A 21,275-nucleotide genomic window follows, 5' to 3' on the forward strand; every position below is an offset into this window, starting at 1 on the left:
ATTTCTAGTCAGGGTGAGCTTGTTACACACCTAGGATAATCTGTGCTCACCCTCTGGCAGCTTGGCGTTATCAAACGAGGCAATGTGTAAAGTATTTTTGCAACACACAAAGAGTAAAGCAATGAATATACCACAAAAAGACTCCACACATGTTTAGGGAAAATAGAATAATATATTCTGAACAAAATTAGACTAAAACAATAAAAATCACATTTATACTTTTCAAGTTATGCAGGTTTAAAACGTAGCAGATAATTTCAGTGTTGGAAGAGCCCTTGCACTCCTCTTATATTTACAGTACCACTAGAGACAGGGTAAGGATCCAAGCTGTGGATCGGTAATTACGTAGTGATTTGGAAGTCCGTGTTAGACAAGCTTACGGACAGACACTCAACACCGGGGCTTCCAGATATGCCCAACAGTTTGTGAGTCACTGTACCTGTTGTAATCAAAGGCGGGGGTTGCAGCAGTCATACGACCGTGCTGGCCTTGAGCCAAGGGATCCGCGCTGAGGTTGCCCACCCTCCCTTAGGCGAGATATGTCGAACTGCGCTGCCTGGAGCCAGGCGGCGCAAGGGGGGTCAGCCCAGCGATCTCACACACAAAGGGCAGGCACAGTATGCACCGCAGAGGTGGGTGCATCTGTGACACAGCACAGCTTGTAGACTTGGTGATCACTCGGAAGGGGGGCAGACACAACAAACCCAATCGAGAACCAAAACAGCTGGAATGCGGCATTGACAAGGGCAAACACAACAGATTGATGATTGTAAAATGAAGTATTTTATGGCTCTGAGACTTCTGTGAACAAGGGTCAAGTCAACAAGCCTTTGGAGAGCACTTATGGTAGAGCACAGCAGTAGGTAGCAGGCAGCAGGCAAGCATAGTAGGGCAGGTGGCACATTGGCAATCCCTCCTGCAGGTCAACAAGTAGCAAGTCAACACAGCAGAGCAGTTAGTAGAGTGGCAGTCCCTCCTGGCAGCACAACTGTCCTCCTGTAATGTGCAGATGTAGACCCAGCGATGTCTGGTACAGGTCCAAATAGTGTCTGATTTGTGGGGGTCAGAGACCCAGTTCTTATACCCAAAAGTGCCTTTGAAGTGGAGGTGACATCAACGGCTAGCCTTTGAAGTGAGCAGATCCCCTTTCAGCCCAGTCCTGTCTGCCAGGCTAACTCTGGGTTGTTTATCAGTGCTTTGTGTGAGGGTAGGACACTACCTATTGAAGTCTAAGTGTCAGTCCCTCCCCTTCCCTCTGTGCAGAAAGACCCATCAGTATGCAGATGAATGCAGATGCAGCTGAGTGTCCTGTGTTTTTGGCTGTCCAGAAGAAATACACGAAGTGTAGCTGTCACCCAGACATGTATTGGAGACCGGCTGTCAGGCACACAGGGAGCCAAGAGCACAGAAATGCCCACTTTCTAAAAGTGGTATTTCTAAAACAGCAATGTTATATCCAACTTCACTAGTAAGGGGGATTTGTCATTACCATTCCAAACATATGAAACATGAAAAAGCTACTCTTCTCTCATAAGAAATTACATCTTAAAAATACTAACCCATGAGAGGAGTAGGCCTCACAGTAGTGAAAAACGAAATAGGCACTATCAGGAAATGCAGAACATACCAGTAAACGACCTACCTTTTACTTACAAAGCACCCTGTCATTAGGGATACCTAGGGTCTATCTTAGGGGTTACGTACATATAATAAAAGGGGAGATTAAGGTTTGACAAGTAATTTTAAATGCCAAGTTGAATTGGCAGTAAACTGTACACACAGGCACTGTAGTGGCAGCCCTGAGACAGGTTTGAAAGGCTACTACTGTGGGTGACACGATGAGTGCTGCAGGACCACTAGTTGCATTTAATTTACAGGCCCTGGGTATATGGTATACCACTTTACAAGGGACTTATAAATAAATCAAATATGTCAAACATGTGTAAACCAATTATTCCATGTTTAGAGGAGAGAGCACATGCACTTTAGCATCGGTCAGTAGTGGTAAAGTGCCCAGAGTCCTAAAGCCAACAAAAAGAAGGTCAGAAAAAGAGGCGGAAGGCAAAAAAAAAGTTTGGGGTGACCCTTCAGAAAGGGCCATTTTCCAACACTGTGCATGATCGCGCACTGGAAGACACAGAATACACAGAACAGCTTTACCCACAAACCTGAAGGCACAACATAATGCACATCCAATGATGATAAATGCAAAAGATAAAGACATACACACTTACATCTACAACAGTGCATACAAGCAACACCATTTGTTAATAGTATATTGGGAATATCTTTTTCCAAATTATATTGCCCATACATTAATTTCTGATCAGACAGTAACATACTATTTTGAGTGTATGGCATCACTTCTAATAAGGAAACTAATGTTAAAACAGACTGAATTCTCCCTAATTCTGAACTTAGTCAGTGATGAGGCTTATGTAAAGGAAACCATAAAGTCATGAAATATCTATTTACAGGGCTAGTGAGATTTTAAAGAATTACAATCTATTCGAATGTGGTTTGTAAGAACAAGACATTTTATTGTATGTAACCTGTCTCTACGTGTTAAAGAACGAAGTGTATAGTAGACAATCCCTGATATTTTGATGCATTAAAGCTCTTTCTCCTACATCCAATTCTTACGGTGAACAAGAGTTAAAATATTGAAATTTAACAATCATAAAACAAAGGTCTCTTGGATAAAGAAAGAGCAGACATTAGCGCGCATAAATCCACCTTTAAATGGTTTATTTGTGAAGTTAAGTTAGCCAAACAACAGCTGTATTCTCTGGCGAGATTATGGCACACAGGTTATAAACAAACCTTAGTTTAAACTCTACTGGCAAAAACATATGAGTTTATAAATCTATGTTTAGGTCAACAAAACCGGTTCATTACAGAACACATTTTTCTTCTCAGAAAATAACATCTCTGAAGCTATTTTTGCAGCGTCTGGCCAGCTCCACTGCTAAATACAGCGCTTTTGTAAATTTCTTTAATGCCAAGATAATCACAATTTATGACACTATTGAGGTAAAGCGTTCCTCTCTTCCTGTCCTGCCTGGCCTCCGGCTGTCTTGTACGGGTCAGCTGGCTGTCTTCAAGCTACTGACAGCACAGGATATGGAGATAGTGCAGCTAACAGCAAACCAGCTGGGCCTCACCTCAACTTCATTCTTTCAGGATATCTAAAAAGTAGTATTCTAGTCTTTTATCTCATCATAATAAATGCATCACTTTAAAAGACAGCTTCAGACTGCCATTGTAACCCCTTTGCTAAAGAAACATTGCTCAGTCCAGACAGTCCAGTAAACTATTTGCTACTCTCCCAACTGCTGACTTTGTGAAACCTTATGGAGACAGCCATGACATTTCAGGAGTTTGTTGATACAAACAATATTCTACATCCCATGATAGTAGAGTTAGTTCACTCTTGAATGTTACATCAAAACAATAGTAGAGGCAGTATTGACAAACCAAGAAGTCAGTTTGATGATGGGTGTGCAGTGGTCTCCACTAGATCTCTGTGCAGATTTTGACACTGTAGATTACCAGACCCTTTTAACAAAGATCTGTGATCTTGGTGTCCTAGTCACTGCAATTTACAATTTTTTAAAACCAGTGAACTTAACAAGTGACCATATCAAACTTTAATTCTGTTCCTCAGAACTTGATCTGTTGGGTTCAACAGGCCTTAATCGTCTTTACCACCTGATTGAGTTGTTTGCATTCTTTCCTTCACATATGGCGAAGACATAAGGAAATAAGTAATTTGACTCTACGGTTTAGAACTTTCAAAAATCTCTTACAGCCATTACCATCAAATTAAAGAGTGAGGAAATATATACAAATCACACTCTGGTAGCAAGTGAGTTTTGGCCGCACGTCTTGGAAGATCCACCAAACCATTCAAATTGTGTACAAATGTTGCAGTGAAAATTGACTCAAACTCAACTTACATGCTCAGGTTAGCACCGTGACTAATGATTCTTTCACCATGGCTTGACAAAAATTCTGCACAATTTTAGTTTAGAACAGAACATCACAATTGGGTATTTTATACAGAGTGACTAGTATAAAATAGTTTCTCTTTGCAATCCAAACACGACCATGCACAGGTCCCAACTCATATAAATATAGCAGTGAGTCTCCTATTTTGACTTACCTTACAGGACATGGAGGTTACTTAAAGTTTGGTGGAATGGTGCATCTACCATAAAAGTCTATGTACTATACCTCCAACACCGCAGTTAACTCACCCTCTTAAGAGGTGGGGAACCACAGTGTTTCCACCAGTTTAGAGTGAGCGTACTCCACTAGTGAAAACCCTTGATGTCTGCCACAGGACAACCAGGTCATAGTGGTGTTCACCCCACTCAATTTAGGGAAAGGAGATCGTGAGTAATTTTCCCTACTTGTGACCTCAATGCAAAAACATGGCAGTCCTGAGTAGGAAAGTAGTACAATCCTCCCCTTCATGATGAAGCCATTGTTTTTGCATTCTGCAAGAGCATACTTCAGTTTTTGGAGATTCATCTTGCCGAACAAAATAGTTTGGTGAGCATGCACTTCAAACATTGTGCTTTTGCAGCAAATGAACTGTGTCTTCAAAGGAGTTGCAGCAAAAGTATCTCCACTTAAGGCACAGAGACCCATGTTGGTGGTTGTGGCTTTGCCAGGGGAGGCTAATATCATCCCAGCACTACAGGAATGGTATTTAAAACACTGCCACCCTACACGCTATTGCTAATCAGTTTAGCTTTCCCCAAACCCATGGTGCAAGTCCCATTATTGAAATGGACATAAGCAGGAGGCAGAGCTTTCTCTGTCATTGCAGCCTCCCTAAGGAACATGCTACCCGTTTACATCCATAGGGAAAAAATTTACTTAAGCTTAGGAAAAGCCTCAGATCATGGCTGTATCCTAACTAACATGGATCGACCAATTGATGCCTACAGTACTTAACTGCCTTTGGTTGGTTGGTTGCATGATTTAGAAATACCACAAATATGTATATTTATTTTGTTTTGTAAAGTGCAGCATTCACTCAAGGCTACCTTGACTCTGAGAAGCGTGTGCAATATTGGAGCACTGAAAGACATGTATTCCCATTAGTTGAAAGAAAAGCTAGTTTTTTTCATTTTGATTATTTATTTTTTTATGTTTATTTCGTTTAATAAAGCGCAAATATGACACAAGGGTATCGGAGCGCTTTACTCTGAGAACCCCAGATCTGTATAAATAACATAAATCACCACGGAAGATCAAAGGAAACATATAGGTGCGTTCTCCAAGACCACCCTATGTGGGGAGTCGAGGACTATTGTTAATTATAGCAGCATAATGGTGTGCAAGGGCTCCCTGTATCAAACTCTTCCTGAGTATCCAGTGTCCGGCAGTTCAGGCAAAACCCTAATTAGCAGACCTTATGGCTGGAATCTGTTCTGTAGGAATCAGTTTAACTTGTTTTTTGAAGGCTAAAGTTGAAGGGTTTGCACTTGTCTCTGGTAGGAGAGAGTTCGAAATTCTTGGGACTGATTCAGAGATGGTGCGGGTGTACATCTTCTTTTTTTCTGAACATCGAAGGTTCTAGCAGAAGGGAGCTAGGACTCCATAGGGAGCGGCTGACTCCAGAGATCATGAACATCTGCGCCAGATAGAGGGGTATTTTGTGGTGGAGGGCTTTGTGCATCAAGCAGGCTATCTTCAGTTGGATCTTGGCTTTGAATTGAAGCCAGTGGAGATATTTCAGAGAGGGAGTGATATGGTCGAAACATCTTGTTGCTGTAATCAATCTTGCTGCAGCACTGAGGGTCACATTGAGTGGTGCTGTACGTGCTTTAATAAGATCTGTTTAGGTTGCACTCCCATGTTCCAGTCTGGAGATGACATGGGACTGCACTGCTATTGAGAAATCTGGAGTTGGTATGTACAATTTCACCTTCTGGAGGAGATTCATTTATATAAAGGCTCCTTGTGTTGCTGCACTGATGTGTGCTTACATGCCAAAGATTGTATCCAGTGCTATTCCAACAGATTGTGTTGACTCAGTGGTAACAGGTTTGTAATTGAAGGTACCTTAGTGGAAAATCCATTCTTCAACTGATAAGGAGCTGTGTGGTGGGGATATGAGTAGGGTTTCCCGTTTCAGGCTATTCAGTTTAAGGTGATTTTGTGACATCCAGAGCTGGGTTATCATAAGTGTGTCATAAAGGCTTATGATACCCACTAGAGAAGTGATCGTTAGGTAAAGCTGAGTGTCATCAGCATAAATGTGATGCAATAGATTTGCTTGGTTGAGGACCTCTGTCAGGGGTTCCATATAGTGGTTGAACAGATTGGGGGATATGGTGAATCTTTCTGGTATCCCAAGTGTGACCAGTGATGGGTTGAAAAGTGTGTCTTCCATTTTGATTTGCTGCAATCAACTGTGGAGAAAAAAGGACAGCCAATTTAGCACTCTTCCAGACATTACCGTTCTGTGTTCTAGTAACTCCAAGAGCCTGTTGTGACTTACTGTGTTTAATGCTGATGACAAGTTGAGGAGGATCAGTAGGCACGAGTCGTGTGGTCCAGGATTTTGAATGCTTCATTCATAAAGTGTAGGATGGCTGTTTCAGTGCTGTGCCTGTTCTGAAACCAGATCAAAACCTGTTTACCAGGCTGAATTTTTCAATGTTTTGGCCTATTGGTTATAAAAACATTTTTACAGCAGCTTCGCGAGGAGCAGGTTGTTAAATACTGGGCAAAGGTTATTTAGATTTGCTGAGTCTGCCCTGGGTTCTTTCAGTAGAGGTGTTACTTGTCTTGTCCAGGAATACTGAATCGTGCCTTGTGCTAGGGAGGAGTTCACTGTCTTTGTCCAGAAAGGGGAGAAAAGATGGTTTAGATTTTTCACAACTTTTGAAGGGATGGGGTTGTGGGAATGTGAGGTTAGTTTAATTGACAGTATGATTACAGGTATTTCAGCTCTGCTGAGGATTCCTTATTCACTTCGTCTTAACAGAAATGATGCTTGTTAGTGACCTCTCACTGTTAGTACTTTCCCATTGGGGTTGGTGAGTGGTTAGACTCTGATCATGAAACTTTTCCATGTCGAGTGCTATTGAGTTTTTAATTTTCCTTAGTTTCTCCTCTTAGAAGGAAGAGAAAGCTTCACAGCTCGCTGAGGAAGAATTGGTGGTCGCTGTGTTGTTGTTGGACCCTGTGTGTTGTTTAATAATCTCAAAGATTTGCTTTGATGGTTTCTCGTGTTACCTAGCTGGGATCTGAATAATTCTGCTTTAGCATTCCATACAAGCTTTTTTTAGGTATTTCATTGTTCTCCTAGCTGTTTAGGTGGTGTGAGGAGGGTTCATCCCTCTAAAGCCTCTCTGCTAGTCTGAGTCTCCTACTGTCTTCATTTAGGTACTGGTTGTACCACAGCAATGCTAATTTACTTGTGAGCCTTTTAAGGTGTAGAAGGGCTACAACCTCTATTATATTGGTCATCATATGACTGTAATGTTCTACCCTAGAGTTCTTCTGGGGGTGTAAATTTCTCTGGCAGAGAGAGGAAAGATTATCCCAATTCATGTTTCTGATATCTCTGGTCCAGTGTCTCAGCCTGACCCCATGGCCTCTTGTTTTCTGTACTCTGTGATGTGGAAAATAATGGAGTAATGGTCTGACTAGTCACATGGGTTTATAGAGTCAATGCTCAAAGTTCCTGCCTTGAGTGCTGCTCTGTTGTTGTGTGTTGGTCCTGCACATGCTTGCACAAAGTTATGATCAATGAGAAAGTTCTTTATAGTGATAACATGTATGTCATTCCCTTTGTTCCAGTGAAGGTTGAGGTCCCAGATCAAATTGTGTTCAGGTGTAGCAGTGCGTGAACTGTGGTTCAATATTTACTCAATGAACAACTGGTTGTCTCCAGGAGGGTGGTAAATGATATGCAGTTTAGCCAGGGATCAGCCTGCCATTCAGAGTTTGGCACCCATGTATTCTCAGGAGGATATTTTCTCAATTTGGAAGGGCTTTACCTGCAACGATATTCAATGTATGCATGCAGCCCACTCTGAACCCGCCGAACCCCGCCCGAGCTCGAGTGGAAAAATACCACGAGGAGGTCCCCCCGGCAATCCTGACCCGAGATCCGGAGACCCCCGACCTGCCTCAAGCCTCCTGACGACGCATGCAGCCTCAATCCAGAGGACCCCCCATACCGCGCCCAGAGCGGGTAAGAAAATCCAACATCCAAAGGCACCCCTGCACCCGACGCCCCATGGCCTTGTGTGCCCAACCCAGTGGTGCCTAACCATCCCTCTTCATCCAAACTTACCCCTCGAAGTGGTGGTCACTCCTGGAAGATCCTCGTCCCCGAGCCTGCAGTGTTTCTTTGTCCCGGAGAATCTCCATTGACATCAACAGGGCACCCGACCTCAAATCAGCACCCTGCACCCGGCCGCCCTAGTGCCACTGAGGGTGCCCCTTTTGTGCTAACCTAGTCCCCAACTTGCCCTGAGCTTAACCCTAGGACCTTTGCGCCCACAACCCAGTGGCCTGCTTGCCAGCCGCCACCAACCGGAGCCCCCATCCTCCATAGGATAACATTGGGCCTCAACATTCTTCACCCGGCTGCCCTAGTGCCACTGGGGGTGCAACAACAGTGCATCACTAACCCCTGAGTCTTACCCCAGAACCCTAACTCAAAAGACCGATTACCTACCTGGAAACCGATAACCTATTTTTCCTCCTAGAATAACATTGACACTTTTTCTCCCAAAAAGTTTCTAAGTGTCGACTTTTGAAAACTAAGAATATTCCTTAAAAATCGTACAAATAACCTAACCAAATTTTCTCAACTGTTTGCAGGAAAGGTCCCAGTGCTGAACCAGGTGTCCAGCACTGAGTAAGAAAAGTAACTAAAAAGTAACTTACCTGTGAATTGAATTTACTTCTATAGGATAACATTGGGGATTCTTTGTGAAAAAGTTTTTAAGTGTTAACTTTTGAAATACAAGAATATTCTTTAAAAATCGGACCTCTAACTAAAACGCATTTACTCACCTGTTTTCAGGAAATGTCCCAGGGCTGAATCTAGGATCCAACCCTGTGTTAGCAAAAGTAATCTGAAAAGTAATTAACTGCATTTTTCTTAAAAAGCCCATTCATTTGAATGTACTATACCTGCAATGTGTTGCAAACTGCTTACTTAAAACTGTAACCAAAACCAGTACAAGTCATACTGCAATTTTAAACTGTGTTCATACAAGTAATTTACTACTGTGAAGTATTTATATTCTTACCTGTATCAGGCTTGCTTGGTTCTAGAAATAAAACAACAGTATATTTGTTTATACAAAACAATTGGCCTAGAGTTCAGTTCTTGAGTGTGTGAATTCATTTGCTGACTGAGTTTGTACATCAAATGCTTAACACTGTCCTCTGATATTCGACCAAGCTACCACTTTAGAGACTAAGGTTCTATATAACTTTAACCCCTGCCAAACCTCTGGAGACCTTTGGACCCTATACACACTGTACCTCACTTTGGTGCAGTATAAATAGAGCCTGTTTCTTACAATAACAAGCAGATGTGCACTGAAAGTGTTGGTGCGAGTAAACGGCGCAGTGACACATGTGATAAAGGTGGACATTTAAATCGCCATGCCTGATTTAATCACTACGAGCCTGACTCAAGCATGGCTGCTCATAGTGGACGTTTAAATCACCCTGCCTGATTTAATCACTACGAGCCTGACTCAAGCACGCCTGCTCGTACGCCACCCACCACCTCCAGCCCGTGGCCCCCCGTCCTACGCAGTGGACTGGGATCTCTTGCCACAACAGAATCCATTCCCCCTGGGCAGCATCACCTTTGCGCCCAGATACCAAGTCTTCCACCGGCAATCACCTAATCCGGCCTGTAATTCCGTTCCTGATTACCTAATTGACGCCCACCAGCGTTTTTCCAAATCACATTTTTTCATTCCTACATCTTACTACTTTGTTTCCATCAACATGGTGCTACCAGCACTATTTATGGAATTAGTAACCATCGTCCTGATGATGACCTAAATTTGAATAGGTCGAAACGCCGTCGGCAACGCAGCGTTATCCGCGGCTTCTATGGGGTCATTCGCAAAACATAAAGCAGTATCTGCATTTATCTAATTCATACATTTGACCCCTAAAATAATTGTTTTACTGTTTTTTCCCAGTCTCACGTTGCTTTTTTATCACATGTGTCACTGTGCGATTCACTCAACACTGTACCGAAGTGCTGTTATAACTACCTGTAAATAACAACCCTTCCAATCTACTCTTGGTCTCCCTCCCCTTTTTTCCCCCTCCTCTAGTTATTTATACACTTTATGGTCTTTTTGAATGATAAACTGGTTGAGACATTGTTGCCTTTGTTATGCAGCTTACCCGGCCTCAATTGGGTCAACGGGTTTACTCCTGTATCCTGTTCCTCACGAAAAATAATACCTCCTCGTGGTCCATTCTTGCTCAGTAGGAAGGTACAAGAATACATTAAACCTTGATGAAGTTTGTCCAAGGACGTTGGCTAGGCTGGACTTTGATGTATGAAGAAGAAAACAAAATATATTTGGCTTCTATATTATGGCTCCGGTGTCATAAAGGATGAAATAAAGAATGACTTGTTTGATGGACAATGCTGAATATCGGATAAAATGAACTTTCAATGACTTTTTTGTGATTTTCGAATGCTCCCTTATGGGCTTCTTTCAGTTCCTCGAGGATGAGATTGGTGTCCACATGAATCCAAGTGACGTGGCAAGTGACTAGAATGCTGCCTTAGCGTTCTACAATATCATCCCTTCGTCTGCATCACCTTGCATTGCACTCCGTAACTGCCTGGTTTTGCTAACCTAGACTTGTGTTCCCATGAGAAGTCACCAACACACATCAACACCAGGCAAACGCTGCTTAGTTTCTTGTGCCCACAACCTCATTGACTTCACTAGAGATTAAATAAATCCTCCAATCTGTCTGATGTGTAATGTTCATCGCTGAGGCATGACATTTAGAAGGCCTTTGATGAAGTATTTTCTGCATATTAGCCTCTAGGGCGCACAGTACCTACCTTTAATGACCATTATGTCAGTGAAGCAGGTTATAGTGGAGCTGAGGTCCTGCATTACTTCGATAAGATAAGTGTATTAATCTAAACATGTATTAGCTAACCATTTTCAGGTAGGACCCTTTCAAGCGTGGCCCTTTCAGAGACCATGTTTTACAACGAAACAGGCAGAAGCCCATGCAAAGTAGGGGCTGCCTTTACAGACAAGTGTTTAGCTAGTTACCAGGTTAATAAGACAAAGGCCTTCAGAATTAGGAAGTCGATTCACAGTGGGAAAAGCTCGAACTTCCATCATGCTGTGCTTGGTGGAGTTGGTAAGCAGAGGAATAATGGGTTGAGCAGGACCCCGGTGATGATATTCTTAGTATTACAGGAAAAATTCTGTTTTACCACCTAGATCATTCCCCAAAGAATTAAAAGGCATTTGTAGGTCCTAAAATCATGTAGCAAAAGGTGTTTTATTCGCCTCATGGACGCGTCAGTCCTGGGGTAGAATGGCATAGGTAGTATTTTATATATTTTTAGAAATCTCCGATTTCATGGTATTCACTTTACTTTTACTTAATGTTTACTATTTACGTTTTTAAATGGATATTTCTTGTATTGAACTCGGTTGTTTTCATTAAGTATTAATCATAACAGCATCCCAAATTAGAGCCCAATATTTTGCCATATATGCGTTGATTTTTATGTTGAATAATTTTTATATCGCGCTCGGAAGCCCAAGGGCATCTTGACGCTGACATTTACTACATTAAATGATAAAAAAAACAAGGAGCTGGGATTAAAGGCAAAGAAGAACCTGTAAGCGAACATAATATGTATAAATCTGCAAACGTGAGTTGAGAAAGAGGGACATGACAATGTTCATTAGTCATTTTTTTGGAACAATTTTAGCCTCTGAGAAGCTATACTATGTAATGTATAGTCGTAAATGCATAATTATTTGGCATTGAATCAGACACTGACAAAATATTAGTGGCATAGATAGAAGTGCTGCCACATACATAAGTGAGGCAATCTTCTGCACTATGTACACAGAAAATGTAACTTATTTATTGCATGAATGATGCTCTTTCTCTTTCATTGCACAGAAAATAACCATCAATGAAGGTGACTCTAATTTGGATTCATATTTAATTTCTCATCAAATGTATCATATTTACTTATAAATGTACTTTGTTGCGTTGGAACTGTGTCCTTTATAGCTGCTTTATGGGAACGCGTCGGGAGAAGCTAAATTCACACAAAAAAGAAAAAGTCAACAATGTACACTCGCAGGTTTAGGGGTGAATATTTGGAAACTGTGGGGCAGATTTACAAGCTCCTTGCGCCACTTTTGCGTCACTTTTCCCATGTCAAAAGTGACGCAAAAGTGGCGCAAGGGGCTTGTAAATTTTCCCCTGTGTGTGACTTTTTGGCAATAATGGTTTGGTGCACCTAACGTTAATATGCAGCACGTTTTGTGGCACTGACTCTGTCAAGCAGATCACCCTCCTCCCCACGAATAACTCTGCCCTGCAAGCACTAAGCGCCCCATAAAGCTATCGACTTCTCCTCCTAAATTACGCTGCTATTGCTATTTTGCACATTAGTAGGCACCTCGCACCTTTGTTAGAAGCTTGGGAACTTGAGGGTCGGGTCTGATTGGAGTCATGCACAGCATCTTTTATTGAAATTTATGACATTTTAAATTACGTTTTTAATGTGTTTTTAACTAGTACTGTACTCACTGTTTACTGCTTCTGTTGCTGGTGTTGGGGCCGCCCCGTTCCGTCACGGCTGTTGTGCCGATTGAGCGGAGGGCGGACCCTGCAACACTCAGCCATACCGCCTCCCTCTTTCCGCTTCCGGTGGCTCGCGTTTTGGCGCTCACCGGAAGGGTTCATAAACACCTATGGGGCGGACGCGCAGCGGACATAACTCTGCCCTGCAAGCACTAAGCGCCCCATAAAGCTATCGACTTCTCCTCCTAAATTACGCTGCTATTGCTATTTTGCACATTAGTAGGCACCTCGCACCTTTGTTAGAAGCTTGGGAACTTGAGGGTCGGGTCTGATTGGAGTCATGCACAGCATCTTTTATTGAAATTTATGACATTTTAAATTACGTTTTTAATGTGTTTTTAACTAGTACTGTACTCACTGTTTACTGCTTCTGTTGCTGGTGTTGGGGCCGCCCCGTTCCGTCACGGCTGTTGTGCCGATTGAGCGGAGGGCGGACCCTGCAACACTCAGCCATACCGCCTCCCTCTTTCCGCTTCCGGTGGCTCGCGTTTTGGCGCTCACCGGAAGGGTTCATAAACACCTATGGGGCGGACGCGCAGCGGACATAACTCTGCCCTGCAAGCACTAAGCGCCCCATAAAGCTATCGACTTCTCCTCCTAAATTACGCTGCTATTGCTATTTTGCACATTAGTAGGCACCTCGCACCTTTGTTAGAAGCTTGGGAACTTGAGGGTCGGGTCTGATTGGAGTCATGCACAGCATCTTTTATTGAAATTTATGACATTTTAAATTACGTTTTTAATGTGTTTTTAACTAGTACTGTACTCACTGTTTACTGCTTCTGTTGCTGGTGTTGGGGCCGCCCCGTTCCGTCACGGCTGTTGTGCCGATTGAGCGGAGGGCGGACCCTGCAACACTCAGCCATACCGCCTCCCTCTTTCCGCTTCCGGTGGCTCGCGTTTTGGCGCTCACCGGAAGGGTTCATAAACACCTATGGGGCGGACGCGCAGCGGACATAACTCTGCCCTGCAAGCACTAAGCGCCCCATAAAGCTATCGACTTCTCCTCCTAAATTACGCTGCTATTGCTATTTTGCACATTAGTAGGCACCTCGCACCTTTGTTAGAAGCTTGGGAACTTGAGGGTCGGGTCTGATTGGAGTCATGCACAGCATCTTTTATTGAAATTTATGACATTTTAAATTACGTTTTTAATGTGTTTTTAACTAGTACTGTACTCACTGTTTACTGCTTCTGTTGCTGGTGTTGGGGCCGCCCCGTTCCGTCACGGCTGTTGTGCCGATTGAGCGGAGGGCGGACCCTGCAACACTCAGCCATACCACCTCCCTCTTTCCGCTTCCGGTGGCTCGCGTTTTGGCGCTCACCGGAAGGGTTCATAAACACCTATGGGGCGGACGCGCAGCGGACGCGCGCAGCGGGCGCGCCGCTGGCGCGCCGAAGGCGCGCCTAAGGCAAGCCCGTCTGCGCCCGTCCGCGCCAAGTCCGTGCCCAGGGCCCCGTATAATACATCCTCACCAGCGAAATATACGAGCAGTGCTTTACACGCCTTGCGACTTCCTAGGGAGTCGACCTGCTGTATCTTACATCTCGGGGAAAGGGCAACTAAATGCGCCTGTGGACTCGCTCTCCCTCCCCCCTTACCAGTGAGGGCACTTCGTGCCTATGAGCAGTTAGAGGAGACCTTGTCACAAGGCCAGCCTGTTTTTAAAAGCGGACTCATCAATGCCAGGTCCTTGGGCAAACACAAGTACGAAATTGCTCATATGATAGAACACCTGGCTCTAGATATATTATTCATTACAGAAACTTGGGCCGATGCAGCATCGGACCCCGACTTTATCACGGCCATACCTACGGGTTATAGAGTGATTAGGGAAGATAGGCCTGTTAAGCGTGGGGGTGGAGTTGCTATTATCTTTAGGGACCAGTTTTTGGCAGCTCATTATTCCATCTCCTCCTCCCTCTGTGAAGGCCTCCATTTCTCGCTCACACTTCATCCCAAATTAACGCTTAAGGGAATTCTTCTCTACCGCCCACCTGGCCCCCGCACTATGTTTTTAACCAATTTGGGCAATCTACTTGAATCAGCCATTTTAAATTCTGATTTTATTATCCTTGGGGATTTTAATTTCTATTTGGAGGACGCAGGGAACAAAGATACAGCAGAGCTATTGGATAGTTTTGGTTCCTTTGGTCTCTCACAATTGGTGCAATCCCCCACACATACGGCTGGGCACACACTAGATGGTGTGTTCTCCTCAGTCCCGGGTCTTATGATCGAGGATATACTTCCTTCAATTTGGTCAGACCACTCCCTAATTAAATTCACGCTTCCCATGCCCAGTGAACCCAAGGTGGTTGCCAGTAAACACTCTGCCTCTGCTGGGCCAGCATGGAACAAAGCAGACTTACCATCCTTTAATGCTCTGCTAGAATCCTCTTATCCTTCCATACAGGACCAGGTAGACCCGGCTGTGGACAGCTACACTAAATGGTTACAGGATGCAGCGAATGCTTCAGTTCCCCGAAGAACGCTCTTAGCCAATAGATCTACACCTTCCGCCCCCTGGTTCACCGACTGTCTTCGTCTTGAAAAACAGCACTGTCGTCGCTTAGAAAGACGATGGCGGTTAAACTATGATGAGCCACAGAAATTAGCATATAAGACTGTATTATCCAACTACAAAAAACTCCTCATATCCGAAAAAAAAAGATATTTTACCTCCCAGATCGAGTCTGCTGCTAACTCCTCTAAAGAATTGTTTGCAGTGATCAATAAGCTCTCGACACCTATCAATTCAGGCAGGAGAATCAATCAGGAATTCTGCAACAAGGTGGCCGAGGTTTTTAAATCTAAGGTTTTAGATATTTTTAATGCTTTTAAGGAAGTTACTGATCCCAGCCCAGTTTTATGCCTAAATAGCCCAAGCACCAACAAGCACCCACCATTTGTGTTCTCCGCAATTTCGATAGATATAGTGAGAGACCTTGTCCTTCAAGCCAAGTCCGGCTCACCATTAGACCCCTGCCCTCCAAGGGTCTATCAAGAATTGGTACATTCAGTGAGTCCGCTACTCACCGATATCTACAATCTTATGTTCTCCTCTGGTGCTTTTCCGACTAGCTGGAAGCAGACTTCCATTTTACCTTTATTAAAAAAAAACACTCTGGATGCGACTAACCCCTCCAATTATAGGCCCATTGCCAGACTGCCGCTGCCAGCAAAGATAGTGGACAAAATAATGAATAACCAATTGTCCCTATTTATCAATGACAATGGCCTCTTGGATCACACCCAATTTGGCTTCCGTAAGGATCATAGCACAGAATTGGCATTGATTAAAGCCTCCGAGGAGATCAGGGCAGTTATGGATGGCGGAGGTGCAGCAGCTCTGGTGCTCCTCGACCTCTCTGCGGCATTTGATACGGTGGATCATCGCCTTCTGCAGAGATGTTTGGAGAAGCTAGGATTGGGAGATTCAGCACGAGCACTTATAGCCTCCTTTCTAGCCGATCGAACCTCCACCGTATCCATGGACGGTTTTAATTCAGATTGTTACACACTTCCCTGCGGTGTCCCACAAGGGAGCTCTCTAAGCCCCACACTATTCAACATATATGTCTCTGAGCTAGCACCCCTTATTCGGGACTTTGGTTTCAGCCTGACCACCTATGCCGACGACACTCAGATTGTGGTGGCTGCTTCCAAATCCCAACAGTCTCCGGCTCCGCAGTTTCGGAGTTGCATGAGCGCAATTAATAAGTGGATGACAGCACATTGCCTGAGACTTAATTCCAGCAAAACAGAAGTCCTAATTTTCGGCAGCATTCAGCCCCCTTGGAATGAGCTGTGGTGGCCCGCCGAGTTGGGCTCCCCGCCCAACCCGGTGGCTAAGGCAAAGAACCTGGGCATGCTTATGGACACCAAACTCACTTTCCATCAACACACAAATGCGGTAGTATCGGCATCACACTTTCTTATCAAAAAAATCAGGAAAATCTTTCCTTACATCCCCAATCATACCAAGAGAACAGTAGTCTCCTGCCTTATCTCATCTAGGCTTGACTACTGCAACGGTCTTTTCCTGAACGCCCAGAAGCAACATCTGCACAAACTACAGATGATCCAGAATTCTGCAGCTCGCCTCATACTGGATATTCCTAGACATCACTCTGTTTCCAATGAAATCCGTTATCTTCACTGGCTTCCAATACCTCAGCGTATTGATTTTAAAGCCCTGTGTATTGTCTTTAAGGCTTTGCATGGTATCGGTCCATCATTCTTGCAGGATCATTTTTCTTGGTATTGTCCCACCAGACAGCTGCGATCCACTGGAGCTCGATTACTTGCTGTTCCCAGAATTTTCAAAGCCCACTGGGGTGGACGCAGCTTCTTTTATGGAGCGTCTAAATTGTGGAACACTCTTCCCTTCTACCTCAGAAATGCTAGCTCCCTGACGATTTTTAGGAAACAATTGAAAACTTGGCTTTTCCAGCATTAGGGGCAAAGTAGTATTGCATCTCGGTTATGTTTAGCGCCAAGACACCCCCGGGTATACGTGCGCTCTATAAATTTCTGTAACATAACATAACGAATAGAAACCTAAACTGACAGCAGTTGTATGGTATGATACCCGAAGTGCCCTGTCTGGCCGGTGTTTAGCGAGGCAGCGGTGGAAAGCAAAAGGCGGATTGTAGTGCATTCAATGGAGCATAGAGCATAGTGGAATCCTCTAGACACTGTGATTTTTCCTTCCTACCCCACTAAAAGCGACTTGTGAGTGCAAGAATCTTCCTAATAATGTTTGCTTTGAGTAGAGGGTGGTTTATATCTAAGTGATTTGGGATGAATTGCATCTGGTGGCTGAGAGTTATGGTTCAGGAACTTTATTCCATGTTCGCATGTGTCAGAATTTAAATTTATACCACGATTTCAAGTTTGTGTCAGACACAGATCGGAGAATGGTCTTTATACCTTATACACTTTTTTTTTTAATTTAGAACAAGATTTGTCAATGGACCAACTGCTAGCTAACAAAAATGCTATTCCTGCATATTTTCCTAACCCAAAATGAACCACATCTATTTTGGAATTAATAATCCGTGTGCAGGAAATTGTGATTCGCAATAGGGGTTACCTTTGATCTAAGGAGGGAGATGAAACCTTGGCATGTCTTTTAATACAGACTACTCACTGCCATTTTTTTAAATGGATACTGTGAAGCTAATTTGGATAGCGGAGGAATAAATAATGAATTATTAATTTATAAATCACATAGGGTAGCCATAAACCAGTGGGTGGAGATTATAGAATATGTGCTAATTCCTTTGGTGATATCCTTGATATCACCTTCCCAACAGCAAGCAGTGGAGTTCCAGATGAAATAAATTAAACTAAATTGCACCTTAAAGCTAGCAGACGTGCTACAATGAAATAGTTTATCGAATTTTTATGAAAGCGTAAATGAAGTGATTTAATTTTAGTAGGTCGGAAATGTACACTTGTTGCGTTGATAGTTCTAATAAGTGAAAGTCAACTGGAGTGTGTTGTGTTTGCTTTATTTGATACTTTGTTTTGTTCCAATGTAGACCAGAACTTGACAGTAACTGGACAGTCATTAAAGAACAAATCCAGATGGATTCCATGGTCCTTAAGGGACTTAATCAGGACACACAATACCAGTTTGCCGTTAAAGCAGTGAATTCATTTGGAGCCAGTCAGATCAGCGAACCGAGTGAGGTTGTGAAGACCTTCAGTAAGTAGATTTATATATGTTACATTCAGAAAAGATACTCACATCCAATCTAATTATTTACCATTCTATTTTATGTCTTATGTTATGTTAAAACATTTACACATTTGCTTTATAAGAAAAATAAATATGGTATATTTCTTCCTGAAGAAAGATGTTTTGAACGAAGATGCACATGGTTTATTTTCGCTAGACTTTACAAGGAAAGCAGTGCTAGGAGGGGAATAATGTGATACGTATTTAGACATGTAATTAAATCAATGAAGTTCAAACACAGAAGATGAACGCCTTATGCACTAGATAGTTTCTACTTCCTGAATTTATTAAGAAACTCCAAGATGCAAGGCTAGAAGCGACACTTATTGTCCTGTCAAGGTCTTGCGCGAGGAAGCAGTCCCTTAAAACCGTTCCTGCAAATAAAAGATATGCGGTCATTAAGGTGTGTGAGCTCTGACAAGATTCAACCTGTGTCCGTGTGTGCATCGATCGTGCAGTAGAATATTGACAGTGAGCAACATTTCCCAGTAGGGCACAGATTCTGCATATCTAGAGAGGGTCGGAGGCCATCTTGGATTTGCAAGGATAACTTTACACATTGTGCTACACTGTTGCTGCAGCCGGATAACACTACACAGATTACGGTTTTCAAACGTCAAGGCCTCTAGTTCCCTAAGGAATGGATGATGGATATTTTGTTTGCCAGAAAAGTATCCTGAAGTCGTGTGTGATTTGTAAACAAACTTTGAGTTATTTTTCACTCTGTTTATAACTCTAAAAATTTGGGTTACATGCTAAAGGTTGCTGTGACAGAACAGGACTGAAACTAAAAGACATTTCATATGTATATGAGTATTCCTGCACATAGTGTATACATTTTCAACAATCAAGTCCAAGGGATATTCATCTTCCACAAGAGAACGTATAGTGGGACCTCTTGAGCTTTAAGGGTTTACCAGTGCCCTGTCAAAGCCTAGATAGTTGGCTATACAGAGATATTACTAAGATATCCACAACAGTCTGCAGCTTTCCTTGACTCCAGAAGTGAGGAAGCAGTGGTGAGTTCTGTTTCTCAGTTGTCTTCCTTAACATTGCCACGTCCCTGCTTCCGCCACTGGCTCTCATGTTCTATTATATGTGATCACTGGTGTGGTAGTGGGAGACGGAAATTAACATTCTTCAGTCTTCTAACAAACAAGAAAAAGTTTTCAAGATAGTGAATGAACTCTCCTCCCCTAAGAGGCTGACCAGTTACATCAATCCATCTCAAGGACTTTGCAATCGCTTAAATAACAAGATAAAAATAATTAAGGAAAGCATCACTAGAAGGGATAGTGGTGCAGCACACTCAGAGGTGGATATGAATCCCATCAACTCTCCTCTTTTATTCCATTAGATAAAATTTGCCCACAGAAATGAATGGTAAAAAACAAATCTGGCTCACCACTGGACGCGTACCTCCTGCAGGTATGGGAGATCTCTTTATGACTAGTGAAATTCCCCTAATGAATCGTCTGATTCAATCCTTAGCTCAGTGCTGTGATTATGCCTTTGCTGAAAAAACAGGGTGTGAATCCTTCCATCATAAAGAACCACCATCCATTATCATTGATTCATTATCCAGCAAAGATTATTGAAGCTCATTTTCCATGTGAAATTTGTAATCATCTGGAGATATCATACCAGCTGGAACCATGGCAGACCTGCTCCCGTCTCGGCCATAGCACCAAATCTGTTATCTGGTTGGTGGTGGATGACTCGAGGTTAAATTGGGAAGCAGGGTTGACCTCAGTTACTGATGTTGGATCTGTCCTGTTTTGATACAGTGGACCATACATGGAGGCCACCGGGTTCCAAGATATAGTGCTAAATTGGATGACACTTTTAGAAAACAGAGTCAAAGTAGTACAGTTGAAACCATTCACAGCCGATAACTATGGTGTGCCCCAAGGATGTTTCTTGTCACCCCACCTGTTTAACATCCATATCTGACCCCTAACATGAGAGCTAATTGCCAGAGGCTGCAGATTATATAATTATGCAGATGGCTCACAATTGCTACTCCATTTGGATGGGTCATTGGCTGCTCTGTCTGATTGCCCAAACATTCTGCGTTTCAAGATATAAATATTAATTCTTAACAATAGAGTTGACAAATGGCATAATCTCTTCTGGCCTATGGATATGAGAGTTCTTCCAGTACCAAAACACGCATCTAAAAGTCTGGGAGTCATTATTGATGGTTGCTTTTCAAAGAAATCTCAGATTAGACCTGTGACATCTAATTGCTTATATCTGTTAAAGATTATGTGGGTGCATTAAAAATGATTAAGACTTAATTATTCTAATGCTTTTTACTTAGGTCTCCCTAACAACACCATTCACTGACTTCAAGTTGTTCAAAATGAGACAGTGTGCTTGATTTTTAAATTCTGTGCAATTCTCATGTAACATTTGTTTCGATGCAACTTTACTAATTTCCCATCAGACAAAGGAGTTAGTTTAAGCTGTGCTGCATCAGCTTCAAGGGTTTAAACAGCATGATGCCATGCTTTGTGGCTAGGAGACTTTGCAAATATACTCATATCCGACTCCCATGATCATCAAACTCGAACAATTTAGTAATTCTTAGATACAGAAAGAAATGTATGGGAGGCTGTAGCTTCTCTGTCGAAGCTTCTGTCC

General features: G+C 42.9%; 1 protein-coding gene across 2 annotated transcripts in view; it reads left to right on the plus strand.

Moving 5' to 3' along the window:
• Positions 1–21,275, plus strand: part of EGFLAM (EGF like, fibronectin type III and laminin G domains) — a 699,898-nt gene that overhangs the window by 331,757 nt on the left and 346,866 nt on the right. For both annotated transcript variants that reach the window (XM_085631113.1, XM_085631115.1), the window contains exon 7: positions 18,430–18,596. In XM_085631113.1, coding sequence (XP_085487239.1) covers positions 18,430–18,596 — 167 coding nt within the window. The remainder of the gene's footprint in view (positions 1–18,429; positions 18,597–21,275) is intronic.

This window comes from Triturus cristatus, chromosome 2_1, assembly GCF_964204655.1.
Source record: "Triturus cristatus chromosome 2_1, aTriCri1.1, whole genome shotgun sequence".
NCBI classification, from domain to species: domain Eukaryota; kingdom Metazoa; phylum Chordata; class Amphibia; order Caudata; family Salamandridae; genus Triturus; species Triturus cristatus.